The 27,774-nt window shown below is 36.8% G+C and overlaps 1 protein-coding gene across 1 annotated transcript in view; it reads right to left on the reverse strand.

Moving 5' to 3' along the window:
- Nucleotides 1-1,423: 1,423 nt before the first annotated feature.
- Nucleotides 1,424-27,774, reverse strand: part of LOC149153955 (uncharacterized) — a 69,711-nt gene continuing 43,360 nt past the window's right edge. The window contains exon 2 of the mRNA XM_089443987.1: nucleotides 1,424-1,749. Coding sequence (XP_089300113.1) covers nucleotides 1,424-1,749 — 326 coding nt within the window. The remainder of the gene's footprint in view (nucleotides 1,750-27,774) is intronic.

Below are 27,774 nucleotides of genomic sequence, written 5' to 3' on the forward strand. Positions count from 1 at the left end.
ATTCTTGGATGATACAAATGACAAGACCTCTTTTCTATATATAGGATTCTAAGGGGTCATAATATAATAAGAGCCGACATAACAATAATAATGTAAGGACCCAATAATAACAATAGTGGGATTCTATGGGGCACAATAATAACAATATGGGCATTACATGGGCACAAAAATATAATAAGGGGGTTGTACTAATAACAATAAGGGGTTACACTAGTAGTATAGGGACCTAACACAATATATGAGAAGAGAAGCTAAGGATAGGGAGAGAGAAAATAGAGTGGATTTATACAATGTAGTAGCTGAGAGGCCATGGAACTCACTTTTTTTTACTTGGAACCATTTTCAATTTAGAGAAAGAGAGCAAAGCACCCTCACCTTCCAACTAGTTTTTCTCCTCAAAGGGTTTCCCAAGATATAACTTGTTTTCATTTGTGATTTATGAGTTTTATTTTGATTTTCCCTATTTTCTACATAAGTATAATTTTCATGCATACACAACAAACAATAATTTACAGATCTCGAAATCTTAGGAGAAATAAACCCTCATGGTGTAGGTTTTATATTATCTACTATACTTTTGACACATCTATTGTGATTAATTTTCGAGTGGAATATCCATGTAAATTTACAAATGAGTCCTCCCCCATTAGGAAGAAATGGTATCCATTGCATCAAATTCCATCATTATATGGGATTTTTTTTAATATGGCTCTTGGTGAGCCACATGCCTTGGTGAAGAAGCTGCATTTCTTTAAGGACTTGGTAGATTTGTATGTGCTACTAGTGGTATCGTTTGTTTTGGTGTCCATGATCCAATCCACTCTATCATGTGCAAATTTGGTAGGATTGTGTTTTGTTGACACTTAATCCTTGTGATTGGGTGAATATATGTAAATAGATAAATAAGTAATATGAACAGTGAACAGGAGATGAACTGAACAATCTCTCCCTCATGTATATAATGAAGACCTACCTGATGGAATAATACATACAAATCATTTTTTCCTAGAGGTGTTACTGCCTGGCCTGACATGGTATCAGAGCTAGCTCCTTTTTTTAGCTTTTATGCCCTTTGTAACTCCCTATTCTGCTCCTCTGCTCCTCTGCTCTCCATTCAAAAGAGTTGTCCATTCAAAGCGCTGTCTCTCCATTCAAAACCACAGTCCATTCATAATTCGCTGCATACAAATCACTGTCCATAAATGTTGCATACTGAACGTTGCATAGTGACCTTAACGCTGCTACCACGTTCCTCTACTACAACACTAGAAGCATTCCTTTGCATCTTGTTTTTCCATACGCTGCTCACTCCCTATGCATTGTTTTTCCATACGCTGTTCGCTCCATATCTCTGCTCATATCTTCAGGATTTTATGTTCGACTACAGTCCTCTGCTCTCCTCATTATATTTTATTGAATACATTCACGTCTTTAAACTACCACGAACACCAGGACGAGGCTTGTTTGGGTCGGAAGCAAACGTGGCATGTTTGTTAATTATTTTACTTTCCTCGTAGGGAATTTTCGGGTGCTTTGCCTCATGGTGAATTTCCATTGTTTTGATATTAGGGGAAGTCGTTTTAAAATGAGGGCATTCATACTTGGCATAGCCACCTTTCTCAACACCGAGATGATCAACTAAACCCGCCTTTCCTCCCCCTCTGCTTGTAGTTGCTGCATCAACTTTTGCTGCTATTTCCTTGGCTATGTGCTTCTTCCCCTCAGCCCCCACGGAAAAGAATAAATTTGCTGCCAATGTTACAGGGTTAACTCAGAGAATCGTGTTTCTACCACTGTTGAAAGAGGAGTAGGAGATTGTAGAAGAAGAAACCGAAGCTGATTTCTCCTCGTTACCGCAATGCTGGTGCCCAGAGAATCAACAGAACGACAGTGTTGAGGTCGTGTATAGCGTTGCCAATAAAAGAATTGGCAGAGTTGAGATTATAATGCAGCAAGGAACCCATGCGGGTTCCCATCTCCAAGTCACCAAGGGAGCAAGTATTCCATCGGAAAACGATTGATTCTACCTGGATTGTCAAAGATATCGCAGAGAGAAATTGCGGTCTCCAACATAAAGTTATGAAGAATTGTGAGGTTTGATAATTCCAAAAGCTTTCAAAGTATATGCCAACATTAGATTAGAACCCATATGCTTGCTAATGGGAAACACTATATGGAATTGTATTGAAGTTTTATATAATATACGTTGAGATTAGATTGGTGAAGACCAAATTCAGATAGTTTTGTTACCCTTTCATGTAAAACAATTAAAGAACATGGCAAAAAAAAAATGATGAGGAAGAGATTTGAAATCTTTTGAGAATGCATAGCTAATCTATGTTTTATATTTTCATTAAAGACAAAGATAGTACATGGAGAGAATTCCCTTTTGAAATGTAAAAAAAAAATTACCACCAGAAGTACAATTTTACTGTATATTGGCACAAGTATTTTTCTATCAACAGAAGTTTTTTTTTACAGAATGCATTCAATCATATCCATGGTGGGAATAGTTCTCACTCGCAAGGAGAACTATCCTGAATGGTCCCGGATGATAAAACACACCCTCATTTTCAATGAGTTGCGGAAAGGAGTGTGTGTCGGAGACGGAGACAATGAACCAGTACAGCCTACCTCAGACAAAGAGTTCGTCATTTGGGAAAACAAGAACAAAAAAGCTTATGCATTAATCACAGCATCTGTAAATGAAGAGGTGAGTCACCATATTTCATCATATTCAACTGCCTTTGAAGCCTTACAAAAACTGAAAGAACTCTATGAATCACATTCTTCACTTGAAGTTGTTCAACTCATGATTAAACTCTTCACTCTTGAACTGCAAAATAATGATCCTCTTGCTCTTGCATCTGAAGTAAAGTCTATAATGCATGATATCAAATCCACTAAGGTTGAATTGGATATTCGTCCTATCACTTTTATCAAGGCACTTTATCCTACTTACTCCAAATATCTTGAGTCATTGCAAGCAAATGGAAATCTCAAAGATATCACCTTTGACTCTCTTGTGAAAAAGTTTGTTGAAAGAGAGAAAGCTTTTGGAAAGAAGACAACCCCTAAATATTCTGAAGAGGCTATGTGCCTTACTCACAAAGAAAAGCATCCTACTCAAGATTCTTCAAGAGGAAGAGGTAGTCGAAGAGGAAGAGGAAGATATTTCAGAGGCGGGGGGGACAACATTCTCAAGGAGAAAAGGCAGATTTGCACTGCATTCGCTGCAAAAGAAATGGATCACATGATCCCTCTACATGCAAGCTACCATGGGACAAAATTAAACAGAAAAGAAACCAACAGAAAGGTAAAACTGATGATACAGACAAAGGTAAAGCACCTGAATCCGCTCATTATGTTGTGGCACAATGTAACATTGGAGTAAATGAAGATTTATTTAATGCTTCACTTGCTTCTTGGAAAAATGATTGGTTGCTTGATTCAGGAGCAACCTACCACATGACTCATAGAAAAGATTTTTTGAAGATTTCACTAACAATGTTGATGGAGAAGTATACTTTGCACACCAATAAAAAATCAAGCCATTAGGGCTTGGGACAATCAGGCTTAAACTGCCTGGTCTTCCAGACTTTCTTCTGCATCATGTTCTATATCTCCCACAACTCAAGAGAAACTTGTTGTCCTTGGTCCACATCCGCCAGCAAGGTCACTCCATTCATGTGTTTGATGGCAAGCTTGAGGTAAGAAAAGCATCTGACCACTCACTTATCATGAGGGGAATAGAAGAAGAAAGGCTTCTCAAGCTGCAAGGAACCTCTACTCATGCACAACATTTCTCATACAATTCTCATCATGAAGAAGGTACGCTTCCATCAATTTTATTATGACATGCTAGATTTGGACATTTGAACTATGACAATCTCCGCTTGTTGAAGAAAAATGGTGTTGCTGGTTTGCCTACAATTCCTAGAAAACTTAAGCAATGTGATGCTTGCATTCTAGGAAAGCATAGAAAACAGTCTTTTCATGATTCACATTCAAGAGCACATAGAAAACTTGAATTCATTCATTCAGATTTATGTGGTCCAATGCCTATTCCTTTTGCAAATGGAAATAAATATATCATGACATTTATTGATGACTACACCAGAATGTGTTGGGTTTATTTATTGAAGAACAAATCTGATGCTTTTCAAACATTCAAGAATTTTCATAAATGGATTGAAAATGATGCACAATCTCATATTGGGTCTATGTGCACTGATAATGGAAAAGAATACACATCAAATGAATTTGAAAACTATATTCGCCAACATGGGATCAAACATCAAACAACTGTGCCTTATAATCCCCAACAGAATGGTGTAGCTGAAAGAATGAATAGGACAATCTTAAATATGGTACGATCCATGCTCTTCTTCAAAAATGTAAAGATAATGTTTTGGGCTGATGCTGTTCTATGTGCTGCATATATAAAGAATAGATGTCCATCTAATGCTATAAGAAACAAGACTCCATATGAAATGTGGTATGAACATGTTCCTTCGGTAAAGCATCTTAGGGTCTTCGGTTCCACCTGTTATGCCTTGATACCAAAGGTACATAGAAACAAACTTGGTGCTAGAAGTCGTAAGTGTATCTTTCTGGGGTATTCAAACACCTCCAAAGCATACCGTCTCTATGATGAAGTAAATAAAAAGTTTGTTGTATCTAGAGATGTAATTTTTCTTGAATCATCCAAAACTGACAATGTTGTTGAGCAACAACTTCATCGCTTGGATAGATTCGCAAAAGAAAAATCATTTCAAGAATTTGATAATCAGATTCCACACCTTGAAGGGGGGGTTCCTATACTAGATCAACTTGTGGAATCTTCTTCTGAAGAACATTCTCCCTTGCATGAAACTCCAACAACGGATGATGCTTTAAGTGACGTGATTGATTGAATTGGGAGACTCAATCTTGATTCAGTCCCAACTCAATCAACGGAACAGCCTGGACCATTTGAGAAAGGTCCCCCAAAGTGGCTGACAAAGACACTTGAAAGTGTTCATCCCGATGAGGTTGGAAAGACAGGAACTAGAGATTCAAACCGGCAAAATGGAGGTGATGTGGGTGACTCTAATTCACCTATTGATATGGATGTTTCTTATGATTGTGAATTGAACTTCTCTACAAATTTTGAACCAACTTCCTTCAAAGAAGCTGCTTCTCATGATGAATGGAAAGAAGCAATGCAAAAGGAGTATGATGCCCTCATAAAGAACAACACTTGGAAGCTGGTTGATCCTCCATTAGGAACCAAACCAATTGGCTGCAAGTGGGTCTACAAGAACAAGTATAAAGCTGATGGCTCACTTGACAAGCACAAAGCTAGGCTTGTGGCAAAAGGTTTTTCACAGAAGGAAGGGGTCTATTATGAGGAGACTTTTGCCCCCACAACAAAATGGGCTACCATCTGGACACTCTTTGCCCTAGTAGCTAAGAATGGTTGGAAAGTCCATCAAATGGATGTAAAAACTGCTTTCTTAAATGGAGATCTAAAAGAGAATGTTTTTATGTCCCAGCCTAAAGGATTTGCTGTGAAAGAACATGAACATAAAGTATGCAAACTGGTGAAGTCCTTGTATGGCCTCAAACAAGCACCGCGAGCTTGGTATGAAAAACTAACTGAGCATCTTTTGAAACTCAATTTCAAACATTATGATCTTGATGATGCAACTTTGTTTGTCAAGAAAGTTGGAAAAACAGTTGTATATCTTGTGGTATATGTAGATGATATTTTGATGATAGGGAACAATGAAAGCTACATTGCATCCATAAAGAAGGAATTGGGGAAAAGTTTTGAAATGGCTGATTTGGGCTATGTTCATTACTATCTTGGCATTGAAGTAACCCAACATCCGAAGTCCATATTTCTTTCTCAAAAGAAATACATTGGAGATCTGTTGAAAAGGTTTGGCATTACAGAGTGCAATCCTCTTACTACTCCAATGGAACAAAACTTAAAGCTCACATCTATTGAAGGAAAAGAATTTGAGGTTGCAACAAAGTATAGATAGCTTGTAGGAAGTCTCAACTACCTAACTACTACTAGACCGGACATTTCGTTTGCTGTTGGAATCCTCTCCAGGTTTATGCAAAAGCCTTGTGAGGGACATTGGTCTGCTGCAAAAAGAGTTCTAAGGTACTTGAAGGGAACTCAAGACTTTGGAATCAAGTATACACAGGTGGACGACTTCAGCTTGATTGGATACTCTGATTCAGACTTCGATGGAGACAAAGAAACTAGGGTATCTACTTCAGGATATGCTATGAGTCTTGGATTAGGAGCTTTCTCCTGGAGATCACACAAACAATCAGTTCCAGCAGATTCCACAACAGAAGCAGAATACGTGGCAGAAGCAGAAGCAACAAAAGAAATTGTGTGGCTCAGGAAAATTCTTGAATATTTGCAGGTAAAACAAGTACAATCAACTCCACTCATGATTGACAATACCTATACAATAATGTTGGCCAAGAATCGAAAGTTACATTATCGAACGAAGCACATCAATACTAAATATGATCTGATTCAACATCGTGTTGAGGCCAAAACAATCCATCTTTGTCATTGTCCCACAAATGAGCAAATTGCAGACATCTTCACCAAAGCGCCTGGAAGAGAAAAGCTTGAACGATTCAAAATGATACTTGGACTCACCAACATCCCTTCAGATTAAGGGGGGGAATGTTGACACCTAATCCTTGTGATTGGGTGAATATATGTAAATAGATAAATAAGTAATATGAACAGTCATTGGGAGATGAACTGAACAGTCTCTCCCTCATGTATATAATGAAGACCTACCTATTGGAATAATACATATGAATCATTTTTTCCTTGAGGAGTTACTGCCTGGCCTGACATGTTTTCTGGGGGCCGATTGCTCAACTACCTCCAAGGTGTCTAATAGAGGTGGGAAATATAGTCAAACCATCTCCACATTAAATACATGGTGCAAACCAAGGAAAGGGGGGATATTGAATTCAAAAGAATTTTTATCCATATTATTTTTTATTGTGTAAGGCCCATATCAAAGTGGTTTATGATTCATATTATGATATGCAAAGTTCTCTTTCTGCAAATGAAACCACACCTTATCATTGACCTAAAATGTGTATAGAACCTTGTGATGATCATGTCATTTATTGTACTTGGCATTGGCTTTTTGTAGGATATCATGAAACTATTGTTAGAGGTGTTGGATCCATTAAAAAAAATTTACTTCTCTATCTTCCTTGACCTAAGCATGGGAGGAATTCTATGGTGAATCTGCAATGGGTATAGCTACATCAATTAGGTCCAATGGTTGGAACCCCATGCACACTTGAAAAATATTACACCCAATAGGTCTATGAAGGGCTATGTTATCACTATGCTAAACATATGGAAGGATTTTTATCCCATGTACATTAATGCTTAGATTTTTACAAGTGCAAGATATCCACAATCTTCTTGTTGATCACTTCCATTTGTCCATCTATTTGGGGATGAAAGGTTGTTGATTTGGTAAACTTTATATCCATTAGCGACGGTCGTAATCTAGAATTGAAGGTACCGAGCAACCTGTTCTACCTATCTAAAATAATAGTTTAAGGTAGCCCAAAATGAACCCAAAGATGCTTAGAGAAGATTTTATAATTGACTTTAGTTGTTATACTATTCTTGGATGGTGCTAAAATGGCCATCTTAGAGAACTAATCAACAACCACAAACACACAATCATTACCATGTTTGGTGGAGGGAAATCCTACATTTAATCCATGGAGATTGAATCTTAAGGTTTATCTGGGATAGGTATTGGAGTGTATAACCCTTGCTTCTTGATGAAAGGTTTATTAATGGCATAGGTAGTGCATGCTCTAGTCAACTAGTGGCCATCATGTTGAAATTTTGGCAAGTATAAATACTTATAAAGTATTGCTACTATCATTTTCACACCAAATTTCCTTTCAACCTAACTATAATGTGCCTCCCAAAATAGCTTGGAATTCTCCCTTGAAGGAACACAAAGGTGGCTCAGGTAGAAAAACAGAACATCATAGAGACGGAAGTCTAGAACTTTTTTTCCTCCGATTAACACATGGTATGTGGTGGAGAAGTCAAGGTTGTTGTTTTATAATTATTGTTGTAATTTGTGTAGGATTTGAATCAACAAAATCTTCTTTAAAACCATATGGCTTATCCTGTGAAGATGGACAACTAGGGTTTTTTGGATGGGGTATAGAGGCAAGGGCTTCTAAGACATGTTCATGAAAACCCTGTTTAATTTTTTCAGCATGTGGCAAGGTTTTCTCTTGATGCTTCTCTGAGGATTTAACAAACTTATTTCTAAACTAAAAAACATCCCATGAATCCCACAACTAGTTTAATCTAAATTCAACCAATATGCAGATCAATCCTTAATGAAATAGGTTTTGGTCAGGGTTCTTTAAACCCCTTTGCTAATATATGGACATTTTTGTGAGGGTATTTTGCAGATAATAAGGAAAAATCAATTTATAGCCTAAGAACACCATAAGAAACCTAAAATGGTAATAAAACACCAAACCATATCGACCTTCGCATGTTATACATCTTCTAACAATCAAAACCAGATCACGATACTTGGGTTTTAGTAAGTTCATAGGAGTAGCTTTTATACTGTATATGGTTTTATTTGAGAGAAATAATTTGTTCCATGACACGTCCTTAACTGATCAATTATTTGACCAATGTTAACCTTTTGTAGGTAGCTTTGTAGCCTCTTCCATGAAAGCCTCATTCACCAAAATCTCCATATTCCCAATTCTCGTGGCTTTGCCATTATAAGTTTGTGCAAATGCCTTTTGAACTTTAACATTGGGTGCTCTGAAAGATTTAATGAACTCCAACCAACCCACTTTCTTGAATAGGGATAAGTATTCTTCATATGCCTAAAAAATTTCATCTCTAATAGGTTTGGCTCTTACAACCAAAGCCATGGAAAATATGCCTAAATTATTTGTAGGCAGATGGTAGGGACTTGAACCAAGGTATTAGTAATAGAGAAAATAAACTAGTAAGGATTTGGCAGAACGAAAATCAGTGTAATGACATACCAAGGACCTCTATGAAATAGTCAAGGTTTCAAATGAAAAAATGAGAGTATACAAAATCCGAGAGATTTTTGGATATGAGGCAGTTTGAAGTGACATGAGGAAATGGGTACTAGCAGTATAGGGAAACGATAAAATCATTTCATATTAATAATGAAATAAATTGAACCTCGAGATTTTTCTCCACAACCCTATTCCACATGTAGGGTGTGTAATATGCCACATAATCATTCACCACTACCACATAATTGTTGAAATTGTCACAAAGCTAATAAATCCAATCAATGAATTAACTGGAAACCTCGTCACATATGAAACAAAATGACCACTCATAATTTTATTCATTGACATAGGGATAGGTGCAATAATCAAAATTACAATCCAATAAATGTTATCAACTAGCCACCAAATTCATATGTATTCATAGTATAATCTCCATTGATAATTGAAAAGGGGTTGGGACCATACAACTATAGATTTCACCCTCGAAATATTATGTATTATATAGTAGTTTTAATACATCCAACTTAGACCAATCACTGACAATGTTTAGGATAATTAAATAATGATATCATTATAACATAAAGCTGATAAAACACAAATATTTTTATCCTTTTATGAAAAAGGTTAGTCACTAATCACTAGGACCAATTTTTTTTGTAATAATGAAAGGACCTAACCAAAACTTCTAAAATTTTGTATGCTCTCCCTTTTCCTCATGAATTTTTTCCCACTTAAGTGCTAGATCACTTACTTCAAATTTTCTTTCAGAAGAGGAATTTTCATCAAACTAGAGCTTAACAGATTGTTGGGAAAAATATTGGGGGGGGGGGGGGGGGGGGGTGTGAATCAGTATTTTTAAAAAACTCACAATAATAATTTTTCTTTTCTGAAATGTATACACGACTTGACTGAACCCAACTAGCGTAGATATGCGACTGTTGTAAAAGAAACTAGCGTATGCCCAGTAAAATTTGTAAAACAACTAATTATTTCTCTATTAAACTTTGAACCACAATGTAAGAGATTTATCAGGCATTTAGTAGAAAGGTACAGTAAGAACAGAACAAAGTATCACACATAAGTAAACACACATGAACACCAGGATTTAAGGTGGAAACCCAATGTTGGAGAAAACCACCACGGTTGTCATCTCAATATTCAAAACTTATTTATATCAAAACTTTCTATATTCTTGTACTAGTGTAGACTCATACTAGTACGTAGGCACCCACCTACTAAAGGCTACAACCTTCACTCTTTCTCTAGATCCTACTGGAAGGGAGCTCCAACCACCTAATCTGATCACCATCTACTACTTGCAGGAAGCTTCAACTTCCTCATTAAAGGCTTCAACCCTTAGCAACTTTCATGGACCATGTTTCATCAAATTTTCAGACTGGATCCAATATCAACACTTATGTTCAATAATCACTGTAATACAATCATCAATATCTGACAGAAGCAACCAATCACTGAAACTAAAACAAATAACACTTAATAAAAAATTCAACCAATCAACTGGAACAGTTAGACCACTGTAACGAGTACATAGAACCGAACTCAAAATATTGTATCAACACATAGAATCAACTGCAACCCTGATCATTCATTTTCCAAAATTTATACGCTACTTCACTTAAGGCAACCCACATGCATACACACTTTTCTGTAGAGAAACCCACGTACAGATATTAAAATATTGAGAATTGAAAACTTGACCACTATATTTATGAAAAGGAACATTGAATCATACTCAGATCTACTACAACACTATGAACCAATTACAAAACTGTCTCTGATCTTTAATCACAATTAACATGCAATCTTAACATTCTTCAATCAATTCACAATAACATTCAACTTCGTCATTCAGATCTACTTCAAACATTATCACTCAACCCAGATCAACATGAGGACATCATTGACAGACAATAGAGAAACAAAAGGATTGATCAGGTTGATTATTCATTTATGAACATAAACCCCTTACTTTATATATGCGGCTTTGCAGACATGAACTTGCGTGTATACGCACTTTTCCTGAAACCAGCCAATGTATAGATTTGCAAATTTTGCCCTAAAATTCCGCAACTCTTCAGAACTTCAGAAAGACCTGGATCATAATAATCAAAGATAAAAACATGCGTCAATACTTAGATCTAGTCAATCCTTGAACATATCATTTAATAAAAATTCATTTCAGGTCTCATGATCCTGATCCATCATTGTATTCATCGGTGCATAATTATTTAATATCAATGTGACAATTATGGCCTTTACAATGAAAATATACTTCATATTGAAGTATTCCTCAAAAACCCTTTCACTTGCACACTTTAGCACTTTTATCTTCACCTATTTATATAGTTTAGCCCTTATCCAATACCACGGGTCAAAACTACATTAGTGTAAGTGGTAATCTTTTGATGGGATCAATATTTGTTTTCGCACTCATTACTATGGGCCAATACCATGGTAAGGACCCCTGGTATTTAGAATACCATGGTGTAAAAACCATACACTACTTTTCTTCACTGAAATCACATGCATACACGACTTGCCTTAACAAAAGCCACGTATAGTTCTTGAACTTGAAACTTTATCATTCATATGAACTGATTCCTCTAAACTTCCATGCATTCTATGACATCTGTAAACACCTAATGTTTATATCTTTATCATTTTGGTATTCTTTTGTATTCATTATGTCACCTCTGAACTGACCTGTGAATTCTATTATAAGTGCGTTTCCATCAAGGACAACACATACATCATACTGACAACAATCTCCCCCTTTGGACTTGATGGCAACCAATTTGGTGTTTGGTCATCACAATCTGTAAATAACATCAAGCCAAGCACCAAGATTTTTAAAACATCAAGTTATTCTCAAAACACCAAGATACTCTTCCCCTTTGACATCAAGGGCAAAGGGCTAGTCAATGTTAAATGAATACTTCCATATCTCAACTATTGAATATGAATTATTCCCATGCTCCCCCTGAGCACACGCTGAATTCTAAGATCATGCTCTGAAATATCTAACAAATGTTAAATGAAGTAGATGACTCTATGACTCAACTGAATATGACCTTCCTATCACTAAGGACCCATTCTTACATCAATCACCCAACCAAGTGGGATTACATTTAAACAAAACCACCCAACCAAGTGTCGGATTACATATTTGACATGATCTCAAAAGTCCATACATGACTGAATATGACAATTATTACATCATAGGTATTTACATGACCTTTACATCAAATGATAGATATAACATTAATAAATGAGACCAAAAGATCTTAAGAGTAGCATACTTTAGCAACCAGAATGCCAACAATTCATTATATTCTACAAGGCTAATGCTCCCCTTGAACCTGTGCTACCCATTAATCACCAGACCATAAAATCAAATCATAGCTGCCAGAAGCAAGTCAGAGGCTGATCTTGAGTTAGTCCTACTATTTTTCTATTAGAGAAACACATACGTGACTGTTTGCATAGAAAATCACGTATATACATGGCTATACTTCATGAAACCCACGTATAGCCAACAACCTTCTGAATCTTCACCTTTAGACTGAGAAGACTAAATTAATAGCAAGATGAGGTAGAGACAACTCCTAATTTCTGTATGAGATATTTAAATGCTTCTCTAGGAATGGGTTTAGTAAATATATCAGCAACATGTTCTTTGGAGTGAACATACTCCAATTTAACCCTTTTCTCAAGCACTTGTTTAAATTTGTAGAAAGTGATACTGAATAGGAATATGCTTGGTCTTGGAGTACATAACAAGATTTTTCGAAATACTAATAGCACTTGTATTATCACATAGGATGGAGATGAGTGGAGAACATTTGATTTGTATATCTTGTAATGTTTACATCATCCAGAGAAGTTTCGTGCAACAAGATGCGACGACTACATATTATGCTTTCCTTGTAGATAAGGTAATAGAAGTTTGTTTCTTTTTGAACCAAGATACCAATCGGGGCCCCATTTAGAATGCACCTCCACTAGTTCTTTTTCGGTCATCAACATTTCCAACCCAATCCACATATGTGTATGCATGAATGGTAAGATTTGCATCTTTAGGATACCATAGACCAAAGTCTTTGGTTCCTTGGAGATATTTGAATATTCGCTTTACTACCTAAATATGTGGTTCCTTTGGATTGGCTTGGATACGTCCAAAAATCCCAACTGCATGCATGATATCTGGTCTAGTACCTATTAGATATAGTAGATTACCAATCATAAACTTGTACTTTGGTTGGTTTACAACAAGAGAATCATCATTAGAATTGAGGCTACATCCTGTCATCATGGGAGTACATACAGGTTTGCATTCTTCCATCCCATAATTCTTCATAATTTTCTTGAGATATTTTGTTTGTGAAAGAAATATGCCATATTTTGCATGTTGCATTTGTACACCAAGAAAATAGGTTAGTTCCCCAAGTAAAGACATTTCAAATTCTTGTTGCATAACATAAGAAATTTTTTGACTCATAGATTCTTCATTACTGCCAAATATGATATCATCAACATAAACAACAACAATTAGCAGTTTATCACCCTCAAATTTTGTGTACAAATTGTTGTCTATGGATCCTTTTGTGAAACCATGTTGTTGAATATATTTGTCAAGACGATAATACCATGCCCGTGGAGCTTGTTTTAGCCCATATAAATCCTTTTTGAGTTTGCATACAAGGTTTTCATCATCCCCCAAAATGAATCCTTCTAGTTGTTCAATATATACTTCTTCTTCTAGATCTCCATTAAGGAAAGCAAATTTTACATCCATTTGATAAAATTTGAAATCGCAAAATCTTGAAAGTGCAAGAAACATTCTTATGGCTTCAAGTCTTGCTATTGGTGCAAATTTTTCTTCAAGTCTATACCTTCTTGTTGAGAATAGCCTTTACAAACAAGTCTAGCTTTGTTTCTAATGGCTTCTCCATTTTCATTCAACTTATTTTTGAATATCCATTTTTTCCCAATAACATTTTTATGATGAGGTCTTGGAACCAATTCCCAAGTATCATTCTTTTCAATTTGATCAAGTTCTTCATTGATGGCCTTAACCCAACATTTATCTTTACTAGATTGATTTACATTTTGTGGTTCAATGGTGGATATTAAAGCTAGATAACTAGAAGATCCTACAAGAGTTCTTCTTGTTTGTGCCCCAGATTCCTTTTCTCCTAGAATTTAAGTTTCTGGATGATTCTTTTGAACATACCTAGATGGAGCCTTTCTTTGTCTGATGTATCTTCTTTTGCTACTTCATTAGTTTCATCTTCTATATCATTCCGATTTGATGTAGGAAAGAATTCATCATCATCATCATCATCTTTTGATGATGTTTCCCTTTTGGTCCCTATGCATGCTTCATCAATCACAACATTAATGCACTCAACAATTTTCTGAAGTCCCTTATCGTAACATTTGTGTCCTTTACTTCTATATGAGTAACCAATAAGTATTCCTTCATCTACTCTAGCTTCAAACTTACCAAGTTTTCATCATTATTTTTTATGAAACATTTGCTTCCAAAAACTCTAAAATGCTTTACAGTGGGAGGCTTACCATACCAAAGTAGATACAGAGTTTTATCACTATTCACACAAAAATGAGCCTTGTTGCGAATATTTATTACAGTATGTTCAGCATCACCCCAGAAGGTGTAAGGAGTTCCAGAATCATCAAGCATAACACGGGCCATTTGTTGAACAATTCTATTCATTCTTTCTACCAAGCCATTTTGTTGAGGAGTTTTAGCTACAAAAATTTGTCTTTTTATGCCATGTTGTTCATAGAAATCAAAGAATTCATCTGATATGTACACTCTTCCTTGGTCAGATCTGAGACATTTGAATTTTAGATCTAATTCATTTTAAACTAATGCCTTGAAGACTTTAAATTTATCAAATGCTTCAACTTAATGTTTCAAAAGACTGATCCAACACATTTTAGAAAATTCATCAATGAATAAGATATAGTATTGTTCTCCACAAGGTGACTTTTTCCTTACTCGTCCACACAAATAAATATGTACAAGTTCAAAAGGCTAACTTGCTGATCCTTCTTTGGCATTGAATTGAACTCTGGTTGTCTTACCAAATTGACATGACTTACATATGGTACTTTCTGGTATGGTGATGTAGGGTAGATCACGAACAACTTTGAGCCTGCTTGATTTTCGTATTTGATAGAAGCTTATATGTCCCAACCTTCTGTGCCATAACCAATTTTCTTCTGCCTTGCCTAGGTAACATTGTTCTTGGCCACCTCTCATATATATATATATATATATATATATATATATATATATATATTCTTCGGGGTTCTTGTTCCTTGTATTATGGTCTTTCCCATGTCAAGTTCATGAACCACACATTCTTGTGATAGGAATACCACCTCATTTCCTTGATCGCACATTTGGATAACACTCAACAAGTTATTCTTTAATCCAGCAACATACATAACATTACCATCTTTAACTTTTTCTTTTAGAAAAACATAACCTTTACCATTAATGATAGTAGGTGAGTCATTTCCAAAAGTGACATTCTTTTCTTTCTCTAAAACATTGTATGAAATAAGTTTATCTTTATCAACTATCATGTGTTTTGAGCATCCGCTATCAATGTACCATTGATTTTCTTGTCCTTCTGCAAACAATGTTATGCCACAAATTTCAGATTGTAACTCCTTCCTTTTCCATACCTTCGAACTTGTTGATAGTTTCTCCTTTTGAGATGTTGGCTATAAATTTCTCCTGCATTCAGATTCTTCATGTCCAAATTTATTGCAAACAGAGCATTCAATTTCATCTATAAGAGGTGAGAATATATTATAAGAGTTATTCTTGTCTCCTATCTCATTCCTTTGTTTTCTTGCTTCTCTAGTCATGATAGTTTTGTATGCTGTCACATTGAGCAACCTTATGACCAAAATTATGACATGAGAAACATTTTGATTAAAGAAGAAATTATATGACCATAAAATATTTTGCTGTTGTTTACCTTTTTGACTAGTGCTTCTATTGTTGTTCATCCTTGGATTGGAGTGAACATGATTTACCTGTGGAATGCCTTTATTATTTTGCTGAGGACTGAAGCTTTGCTAACTGGGTTTTGTTGCATTACTGAAGCTTTCCTAATTGATTTTTGTTGCATTACTAAAGCTTTGTTGATTGGTTTTTGTTGCATTATTGAAGCTTTGATGACTAGTTTTTGCTACATTTAGATAGCTTTTGGTGGTGGCTGAAGACTTTTCTGGTTGAGATGTTTCTCCAGTGTATCCAAGAACTGTATTCATAAGAGGAGAGCGTTCTACCTTGATAATTTCATTTAGGGTTTTAGATCCTTTAGAAAATCTAAGATTCAGAGTTTTTATTTTCTCAAGTTCCTTTCTTAGACTTACTATTTCACATTCTAACTTCTCATTATGCTTTTCTTTTTCTATGAGTTGATGCTTCAGAGTATCTTTGGCTACTTTGTTTTCTTCCAAGAAAATTTTGAGTTGAGAAATTTCTTCAAAGAAATTCGTTTCTTCTAATGCATCCAAAAATTTATCATTAGAATCATTAGTATTTTTCTCAAAATCCATGAGTAATTTAAGATCTTGATCGGATTCACCTTCTTCACTATTTGACAAGCCATCACTATCTTCATGAGTATAATAAATTCTTCTATTGTCAAATTGTCTCTTATTACCTTTTGCAGAATCCTTCCCTTTGTCATGATTGTCTTTATGAGGAAATTTAGTAGCATAATGACTAACTCTACCACAAGCAAAACATTTGAAGGGAAGCTTACCTTTGAACCTTCTGGTGCCTAGTTGAAGTTTCTTTACAAAGTTCACTTCATCTTCTTCTGATATGTATCCTGATTCCTTGCATTCCTCCTTTTCTTTTCCTTTTGTAGATGCTTTAAATGCGGCTTCTCTGACTTCTGAGGAACCTCCTTTCCTCATTTCAAAAGAAGTCAAGATCCCATGAAGTTGAACAATAGTAAGAGTTTGTAGATCCTTCTTCTCTTCAATGGAAACCAATTTTGACTCGAATTTAGGAGTTAGAGATCTTAAGATTTTCTCTACTAAAGTAGTGTCCTTTATTTCTTCACCCATATTTTTCATGTGATTTACAATCTCATATATATGTAGAAAGAAACTGGCAATACTTTTATCATTATGCATTCTGAGAGTTTCATATTGAATTTTTAGAGTTTGGAGTTTAAAACCTCTTACCTTGGTATCGCCTTCATAACTTTGAATGATTCTGTCCCATATTTATTTTGTTGTGTTTAGTTGCATAAATTTGAAAATTTTTGATTATGTTAGACTTCCCAATAAAGAATTGAAAACTTTGGTATTAGTTTCATACGTCTTCTTTTCTGCTACATCTGTGGGAACTACCACTGGAAATTGGTAAAATCCTTCCACAATTGCCCAAACATGTGCTCCAAGAGACTAAAGATAGGATTTGGTTCTTGTCTTCCAAAATATAAAATTATTTCCATTGAAAAGTGGTGGTATGATAGATGCCAATTCGTCTTGATTGCGCATCTTGGGAGATCTTGCTTCAAGAGATCAAGATGAAGGACCTTCTCTGATACCACTTGTTGGAAAAATACCGAGAGGGGAGGGGGTGAATTAGTATTTTTAAAAAACTCACAATAATAATTTTTCTTTTTTGAAATGTATACGCAACTTGACTGAGCCCAATTAGCATATATACGTGACTGCTATAAAAGAAACTAGTGTATGCCTAGTAAACTTTGTAAAAAATCTAATTATTTATCTGTTAAACTTTGAACCAGAATGTAAGAGATTTATCAGGCATTTAGTAAACAGGTGCATTAAGAATAGAAAAAATTATCACACATAAATACACACACATGAACACCAGGATTTAAGGTGGAAACCCAATGTGGGGGAAACCCAATGTGATGGAAACCCACTGTTGCTGTCGTCTTAGTCTTCAAAACTTACTAATATCAAAACCTCTTACATTCTTGTACTGGTAGACTCATACTAGTACATAGGCACCCACCTGTTCAAGGCTACAACCTTCACTCGTTCTCCAGCTCCTACAGGAAGGGAACTCCAACCCCTTGATCTAATCACCAGATGCTACTGGTAGGAAGCTTTGACTTCCTCATTGAAGGCTCCAACCCTCAACAATTTCCATGGACCACATTTCATCAAATTTTCAGACTGGATCCAATATCAACACTTATGTTCAATCATCGATGTAATACAATCATCAATCTCTAACTGAATCAACTGATCACTGAAACCAAAACAACTGACACTTAATAAACAAATTCAACCAATCAACTGGAACAATTAGACCATTGTAACCAGTACAAAAAACCGAACTTAGAATACTGCATCAACACACAAAATCAACTACAACCCTGATCATTCATTTGCCAAAATGTATACACTACACTTAAGGCAACCTGCGTGCATACGCGCTTTTCTGTAGAGAAACCCACGTACAAATCTTAAAATATTGAGAATTGAAAACTTGACCACTATGTTGTAACTCTTTTATTTTTGATAAGTTAAATATTAGTTTAAAAAATCAAAATTCCATTGAAAAATGATAAGTTAGGATATGGACCAAAAACAAAATTGAAAATAAGAAAATGTTAGGATTTATTATCATTTTAGGTCCATATCATTAAAATGATAGGGTGGTTGCTCTAAAAAAAGAAGGAAAATAAAAAAATGTTAGATAAGCAGTTAAAATAAGAATATTTTCTTTAGAAAATAAAAATTAAGGCTGCCAGCTCAAATGAACCTTTGAAATTGTTGTTTAGTTTAAAATAACATTTAAGTTCCTTAATCGGGGTTTAATTATTGTTTAAACTTGGCTGCTTTGCAAAAAGGTCATAACGTATGGTAGGCAGAAGTGAAAAAATGCCAAAACAATATCAAATAACCACCGAACACCTTTCAAAAAATATCATTCACTATGCTCGGTTCAATGACGAAGGAAGCTTTGCGGCGCCCCTTCGGTCGTTTCTCGTTAACGTGAAGGGGGGGTGGGGGGTCTGAAAAATAGTTTTAAAGGCTGCCCTCTTTTGCTATGTGGCAATCCCGCAACGTTTCGGGCCCCCAAAGCACAAAACCATAAGCCAACGCACCCCCCCCCCAAAATCCCGCCAGCGGTTTTTCCTTCCTTCCAACCATTGACCTTGTTCTCATGCCGTGTCATAGACTCGTTATCCCCTCCTCCATATGAAATCCGCCATGTCACTATTCCCTTATATCTCACCCATTTACCATCTGCCACGTCGCAAAGCCATTGCGCCCTATCCTCCAAAGCCATTGCCAGCATCAGTTAACCGTTTAATATCTCGTTAGACATTAATTCTTGCTCCTCTGCAAATTAATTTCCTACGACTAGATTTAAATAGTATATTAATCATGATTTCACCTACAAATATCCCATGGCTCTACTCTTTACTACTTTTCCGCTTCCATCCATACACCAAAAGCTTTATTCGCCACTCTGTGTACATTTTCCCCTGTCACCGATCTTTAAGATAAAACAGTTTTTGAATTCCCCCCTGCACCAAGATGGCTTCTAAAGCTAAAACAAAGAAGGCTATCGAAGAAGGGAATCCATCCACAACATTGCTTGATTTAGATCACCTTCCCCTTGTAGACTCCCTGTTCAAAGTCATTGACTGTGAATGCGAATTCTATTTCCACGAATTTCATTTATGGTTAAAACAGAAATATCTAGACAAAGAAGATCCCATTCATTTCTCAGAAAGACTTTTGCCATTGTACTCTTTTCCCAAGACTCATCACTTCCCTAATTTAATCTCTTGGTTTCAAGCCAGGTATGATCTTATACTAAGAACAATGATGACTCAGGATGGAAAAATCCTGATCACCATTCCTGCTCATAGTATAAACCAAATGTTAATGATACCTCCATCTAACTACCTCAATCATTTTTCACCAGCAGCTCTCATGGACCTTTACAACAAACTCACCTTCCCACAGAGAGCCCTTATCTTTGAACTTTTTCTACCAGAGGATGCTGAATTACCAAAGAGAAATCCACCTTATTCATCTTCTATGTTCCCTGAAGCCACTAGACATATCATCTCCCTGCTATCATACCTACTAGGCTATGAAAATGATTAGTCTGTTGATGAATCCATCCTTGGATTCTTTTCCATTTTCAACAAAGAATATCAACCAGCTTTCATGTATAATTATAGCTAATTTTTGGTTGATAATATACATGAACAATTTATGAATTTTACCACTATTTCTAGGAAATCTAGTGTCTTTTCGATCTGCTAGTCCCACTAGGATTGGTAGCTGTCCTAGAAACAAACAATCAAAGCAATTTGCGATTTCCTTTATGTATGATAGATAAGAGAGAAGCAAAGGGACCAACTTGGATCTTCTGCTTGACTCCTTGCTTGATTTCTCTCTCCCTGGATAGAGCTTGTGCTTCTTCTCTTACTTATCCTGCTCAGTGAATACCTATAGAGACAAAGTAACAAAACAACATCAAAGCATCTCAATCTATTATATCATAAACAATGCAAAATCAAAATTCATTGATCATACAATAGCATTCACAAATTACGACATTCACAAATACACGATTGTATGGAGGAAAACTCAAAGAACTTTATTAATAGTAGAAGGGATAATTACAACCCAGTTGTTAGATCCAAAATCATCCTCCCAGCATCAAAGCCTTCTTCACCTCATGAAAAGCAAGATCACCCAACAATACAATGCCTTCTCTCAAAGACAAACTATCAACACTTCCTTACAAATTACCAAATTCCAGCCTCTAGATCTCTCAGATGAGGGATCCATTTATAGATGTCTGCAAGGGTGTGAGTCATCTCTGGGTTTTTGATTAGTCTCATTCCACTTGTTGTTCCTAGTTCCACTTGGAGATTTCTTGGATCTCCTACTCATCCCTGGGAGAATTTAGAGAGGCAAGTGTCATAGGAGAAGTTTTTAGAAGATTCCATGAGCATCCACTTAGCAAACAGTCTCTGACATTTGTCCATTCTCGCTCATTGCACCCTACAGAAGGCCTCTTTAGTATGCATCACACCTGGCTAGTGTAGGAGTCAGTATGCATCACACCTTGATAATGGAACAGTCAGTATGGTCCAGTTTTGGCCAGTTCTGAGTGGTTTTTCGGGTGGAACTTTTGTGGAATGATGTAATTAGTTAACCATGATCCTTTAGGGTATGAAAAAATACTTTTAGGGGTTAAAGAGTGCTTGGTTTATTGACATATAAGATTGGAGTTGCAGTGCCCAAATATGTCTATAATAGTTGCCTCCTAAAGCATGAAGTCGTAAATATGTTGATGTCGGGTGAAATGCTTTATCGTGAGGATCCGAGGTAGTCGAACTGGAAGGTGACCTATATAAGTTACAATACAATACATTATCATCATATTGTTTTCATGATCTAGCTGAGGCGGGCATTGCCATGCTAAAATTTATAAATTAATTTTCATGTACATAGGATAGATAATTGTCTGCAGTTGCAGACTAGTGATTCTTCATATGAAGAGTCATCTTCCCTGGATTAGATGACTATCTGTGTAGCTTCTGTGTACATTTGATGTATTTATATCCTAGAATATATTATAGCCTAGATGGATGAACCTTGATTCGGGGTCTTCAAACTCGTTCAATCTTCGCCCAATGTACAAGTCGATCCATGTGAAAAGATGTCTTGAAGTTGAACATGGAAAGACATCGCTTGATTACCAGCCAATAATGTAAGCTATTAACAGGCGCGAGAGGAATCATTGATAATGATAATGACCCTCAAGGTACTATAGTACAATTCATGTGATGTGAATATATGATCTAATGTCGAACACCACGCAAAATCTTTCGGTCGAAGGCCATTAATGTAAACCTGTTGCCAGAAATGAGAAACTGACCATTGAGGCATGCAAGCTTCAAAGTACTGAAAGGGTTGTTTCTAAGTCAACTTCTTGGATAATGAGCTGATGTCGACAAGAAGTGACCCATCATAGGAGGGCCTTGATGAATCCCACATCTACGACACGAAACGAAGCAAATGATTTTCTGGAGGTGAGAAACGATCTGATGATATAAGGTTCAGGAATGGCAGTCATGAAAAATGGAGGTTGAAGGTATTGCAGTGGATGAGACATTAACTGGATGGTGAATTATTTGAATGAATTCTCTTGAACATATTGGTGACACTGAGATGGATTGGTAGTGTTAACCCCAAAAGATGGATGGTATGGAGGACCAATGGTGATATGACCAGTGAATGGAATAACCCAACCCGACTCAATCATGGTGATGGAATGAAAGTGTCATGTTCAAGAGCGACTTGCTACCATAAAATTCTTCAAGTTTTCTCCCCTTTTTCCCCAGTCATTGTTGACCTGTACCTCTTTATTTTTGTTAAGATTGAGGAGGATAACATTTGCTTGTTCTATAATTTGCCCTTCGGGCAAACCTGTCGCTATGTTTTAGCGAGTCTAGCGATAGTGAAACTCGTTCTTGTCTGGGTGGACAAGTTTTTCGCTATTGTTTTAACGAGTTTAAAAACAAACAAAACTTGGTCCTTTTCATGCTTAGAGATTTTGAAAAGGGACAAAAAGGAAACTTCAGCAGTTATTTTTCGTAGCATAATCCCTTAAGCTCGAAAAAGGATAAAATAATACGAAAGGGATGAATTTTCGATCACTTTAGTGAGCCGAAAAAGACAAGCGCTCAAAATTTTTCATGAGATAATCCCTCAGGTCTGAAAAAGATTAAAATATACAGGAGGGATGGCACTTCCCCTTACTTTAGCGAGCTGGAAAAGCCAATAGCTCGACAATCTTTTCATATTTAACGAGTCTGAAAAGAGTTTTAAAGGGGACTTGTTTTTTGAGGAACGAGTGGAGTTTAGGGTAGCAACTGGTTCCAGGTGAGCTTGGAACTTCTCAAAACATGGTGATGTGAAGATGGTGGCTAACAGGACCACTCGTTGCAGCTGTTCGTCAAAAAGGTAAACAATCAAGTGGAAGCATATTATTGGCCAAAAGAATGGAGGTGATGGCAGGAACACAACCAAGGCTCAAAAGGCTAATATGATGGCAATCACAAAGGTTATTTACCTAGGGTAGATTCATTTTTTAACGAGCTTGAACCGTGAGAAACCATGCTCAGTGGTATGTTTATTTTTTAACGAGCTTGAACCATGCGATAACATTGCTCATTTTAGTGGTCAGAAATGTTCAATTCACCGTCTAGCACATTAGATTCTTTTATAGGTCATTCAACCTGCTCAATCACTCCATCAAATTGATTAGAAATACATATATATGCATGATAAATGAATGAAAACTAACATTTTACTTGAAGTATGTGAATAGTAAACATAAAAAGTAGCTTTACCTTTCATTTTCATTATTTCATTTTGAATTTGGGATTTTGGAGCTCTGGAGTGGTTTTCCCCCTCAAATTTCACCAGCTGATTTTGAGAGATTCGGTGGACTATTCTCCGTGCCGTCAGGACCAGGTAGGAGCTAACCCTGATCTCTTCATTTTCATTCCATTCTTTCTTGATTTTGAGCAAGTTTTCCCATTCTTCTGGGCCCCTAGGGTTTGAAGAATTCGTTCTCTATCCATTGCACCTAGCCTATATCAAAAGGAGTGATGCATACTAAGCTATACACTGGCCAGTCAGTATGCATCTCACCTTGCTCAAAGGCAGGGTGCGATGGGCGCAGAAGGGAAACTTTATACAATGATTTTTCATGTAATTTTTGCCTGTTTTTGCTCAAATTTGGATCCTAACTCATCTTTTGTTTGCATTTCAGATTTTTGTTGGATCAAGATGGTTGTCACATGGCGTGAACGCGAACATGAAGAAGAGGACATGATTGCCTTACACAATCAGGGCACAATTATTGCATTACGAAATTGTGGTTTGCTGAAAGTCTTCTGCATATCCAGCATGAGGCAACAAATCAGTTTGTTGCAATATTTTCTCAATGCTTGGGATCCAGTCAACTAGGTATTCCAGATTAGAGGCAAATCCATTCCATTGACAGTCGAGGATATCTACTTTCTGACAGGGTTATCGAGGCGTGGTGCCCCTCTCTCACTATCAGGATCCGCCCGTGGGGGTGAATCTGTGAGAGATTATATTCGCCAATTTTGTAGAGATGGATCTCAGCCCAGTAGGGATGGAAAGATCAATATCCAGGATGTCACTGATTGGCCCTTGAGGACCATTTTATTTACCTTTGCTAGATTGGCTGGCAGCGCGACTCTTCATTTGGCCAATAGATCTTACATGCAGTATGCCCTAGAATGCCTAGAACCAAAGGTGTTCAACTGGTGTGAGGTGGTACTTCCTGTTATAAAAGAACAACTCTCCAAGGTTAAGAATGGGAGATCCAAGAATTTTGGCTATGGTTCCATATTGACTGCTTTTGCCTTGGAGAGGATTCCACTGATGCAACCTCAATACATTTCATTAGGATTGCCAGCATCGGGGGAACCATAGATGCATAGATGGGTTGATCTTATGGCCAGACATGCTGGTCAGTCACAGATTCCTTTCTCTGATGCCTTCTTTGAGTGGTTCAACCATTAGGAGATGGTCTTTGTGGAGTATCCATATGTCGGAATGGATTTCTGAGGCAACCCAGATTTGGCGCTACCGGCTGGTGAGTAGTGGAGTGCTCTAGGTAAAGTGATTCGACCACATCTTTGTTTATCAGCTTTCTAATGTTTTTGTGTTTTTAAATGTTGTCAAGACTAATCAAAATCATATGTGTGTGCAGATATTGGGCCAGTGTGACTAGTGGACAGCCCACGGGTGGCAGCTGACGTTCCAGTAGGAGAGGCTGTAGGGAGGGCTGTCCTTCGTGATCTGGATATAGCAGAGACCCTGGCAGTACTGCAGGATCAGATCGAGGGTCTCACTCTCGGTATTCAGGATGTGAGGACCGACGAGTTACCTCTAAGGCTACAGTGCCATACTACTGGTGTGCTGAGTCGATGGACTAGGCTCTTGCGTATGATCACACAGGCTGTGACATGTTATCACCAACATCATTAGTCTAGGATGATTTTTTTGCATTCATTTTTGAGTTTCTTGGTCATATGACCGATTTTGTCTTGGACACAAAACATTTTGTAAAAAACTATAAACAGTTATATATTTTTGATTTTCAGAGTTTTATTCTAGTTAAGTTATGCAATCCTGATGCAAATATTAATATAAAATGCTTTCTTTACAAATGCTGCAAATGTCTATGTAACACATAGTTTGCTAACGAATCAGTTAACGTGTTTAAGTTTCTGGAAATATGTTGATATTGAATGGAATCAAACTATCTTTCCAAAATCTTGACTCTTGGGAACATGCGATAAATAGCTGGGTTTCGAACAGAATAAATGCCAGTCAACTGTAGAATGATGAGTTGTTAATCTAGCTTGAGAATGAGTCGGTGTATACCATGTGAAATGGTATTAGAGAGAATTTCAATCAACGCACTATATTCAGTGATCTTGTTCGGCGACCGACCAATACATATCCCCTGAAACTCACTAACTCATCGCTTGGAGTGAAAATGGCCCAGGCCGCAGAAGATAGATTCCGCGTACTACGACTAGCTTCGTCGGCATACACAACAAATGGTTCCAAAAAGTCTGACATCTGTAATCAAATGTAAATTGGATTACCTAACCAAAGTGATAACTCTTAAAAGAAAACAAAAATGTAACAAAAGTATATATACAAAGAGTGTACTACACTTAATCAAGCATAGTAATGCTTAAGATACAACCCGTTTCAGGGTTGTGATAGTGGAATCCCATCATAATCGACCAGATCGTAGGCTCCTTTTGTCAATACTCATTTAACAATGTAGGGGCCCATCCATAATGGTTCAAATTTTCCTGCTCCCAATTTGTCAGAGTCCCGATTGTAAATCAAGACCAGGTCACCTTCTGAGAAGACACAAGGTTTGACATTTTTGTCAAATTGTGCCTAGATATGTTTCTTATGTGCTTCGTTAGCCAGTGCGGCATCACAACGGGTTTCATCCAAGTGGATTAGTTCCAAGAAATGAGCCTCTTCCTTCGAAGTTTCGGGAAGCAGATCAATTGCGAGCTTGAGAGACGAAATTTCGCACTGAATTGGTAAGACAGCTTCCAAACCATACACCAACTGAAAAGGCATAAATCTGGTCGCATTTCTCACCGAAGTCCTATATGCCCACAGAGCTGAGTACAGGATTAAATGCCAATTCCGTTTGTGGACTCCAATCATTCTCTGCAGCATGCGCTTAAGGACTTTGTTGATCGCCTCAACCTATCCGTTAGCCTGCGAATAATATGGAGTAGAACTATCGTGGGATAGTCCTAATTTGACAGTTAATTCTACCATCATGTGATTGTGAAAATGTGATCCATGATCTGTGACTATAGCCTGTGGAACACCGAATCTAGAGACTACATGATTGAAAAAGAAAAGAGCAGCCGTTTCGCCATTGTTGTTTAATGTAGGGATCACCTCGGCCCATTTTGTAAAATAGTGGACAACGACTATAATATAACCATGCCCCCCGGCTAAGGTGGGGTTACATGTCATGAAATAAATGCCCCATTTAGCGAATGGCCCAACAACAACTACTGGATGTAGAGGTGCAGGTGGTAATCTAGTTTTGCGATAAAAAACCTGACAAGCATGGCAACTTCTAACTACAATTATGCAATCTTTGAATATAGTGGGCCAGAAGTAACCAGCTTGTAAGATCTTTTGTGATGTAGCGTAACCAAATAGGTGCCCCCCACATGCACCTGAATGATATTCATTCAGAACTTTTTCAGCCTCCTCATGCGTGAGGCACCTTCGCATAACTATATCGACACCACAGTGGTAAAGTGTATTATCGACGATTATGTAGTCTTTGACTTGGTATCGAATACGTCGTTGTTCCGAGCGAGAGGTGTTTGGTCTAAAAGTTTTGGTTTGGAGATAGATCAATATATCTCCATACCACGGATCACTTAACAATATCAGAAATAGAGTCTCATCCATGATTGATGCTTTAGATGTTAAATCATTGGATGATGATGGAAGGTCACAAAGTAACTCCGCAAAGATGAGAGACTTATTTGATTTGGATTTGGTGAATTCCAGATCAAACTCTTGCAAAATGGCTATCCATTTGGAATATTTTCCCCTAGTAATTGACGCGACAGAATGTAGGTCATACAGTTGCAATCTGACATAATGGTAGTTTTGCGAAAGAGTATATAGTGTTGAAATATTTGTACTTCTTGAACAGCTGCCAAAGCTAGCTTTTCAACATAGGAGTATTTTCTTTCTGTATCATTTAAGTTTTTACTTAAGTAATATACAAGATGTTATATTCCATCATTTTATTGTACTAAAACCATAGTAATTGTTGTATCTGTGGTGGCGAGATGTAGGTTAAAGTATTTTTGATAGTCAGGGGCATACATTAATGATTCCTTTATTAGGGAATCTTTTAAAGCATCAAAGGAAGCTTGTGCAACCTAATCCCAGTTGAAGGGTACTTCTTTTTTCAAAATACATGTATAACCTTTAGCAAGTTCGACGTAATGTGGAATGAACCTCCTC

The sequence above is a fragment of the Pinus tabuliformis genome, chromosome 9, assembly GCF_031772625.1.
Source record: "Pinus tabuliformis cultivar Carrire ecotype Pingquan chromosome 9, CPIR1, whole genome shotgun sequence".
NCBI classification, from domain to species: Eukaryota; Viridiplantae; Streptophyta; class Pinopsida; order Pinales; family Pinaceae; genus Pinus; species Pinus tabuliformis.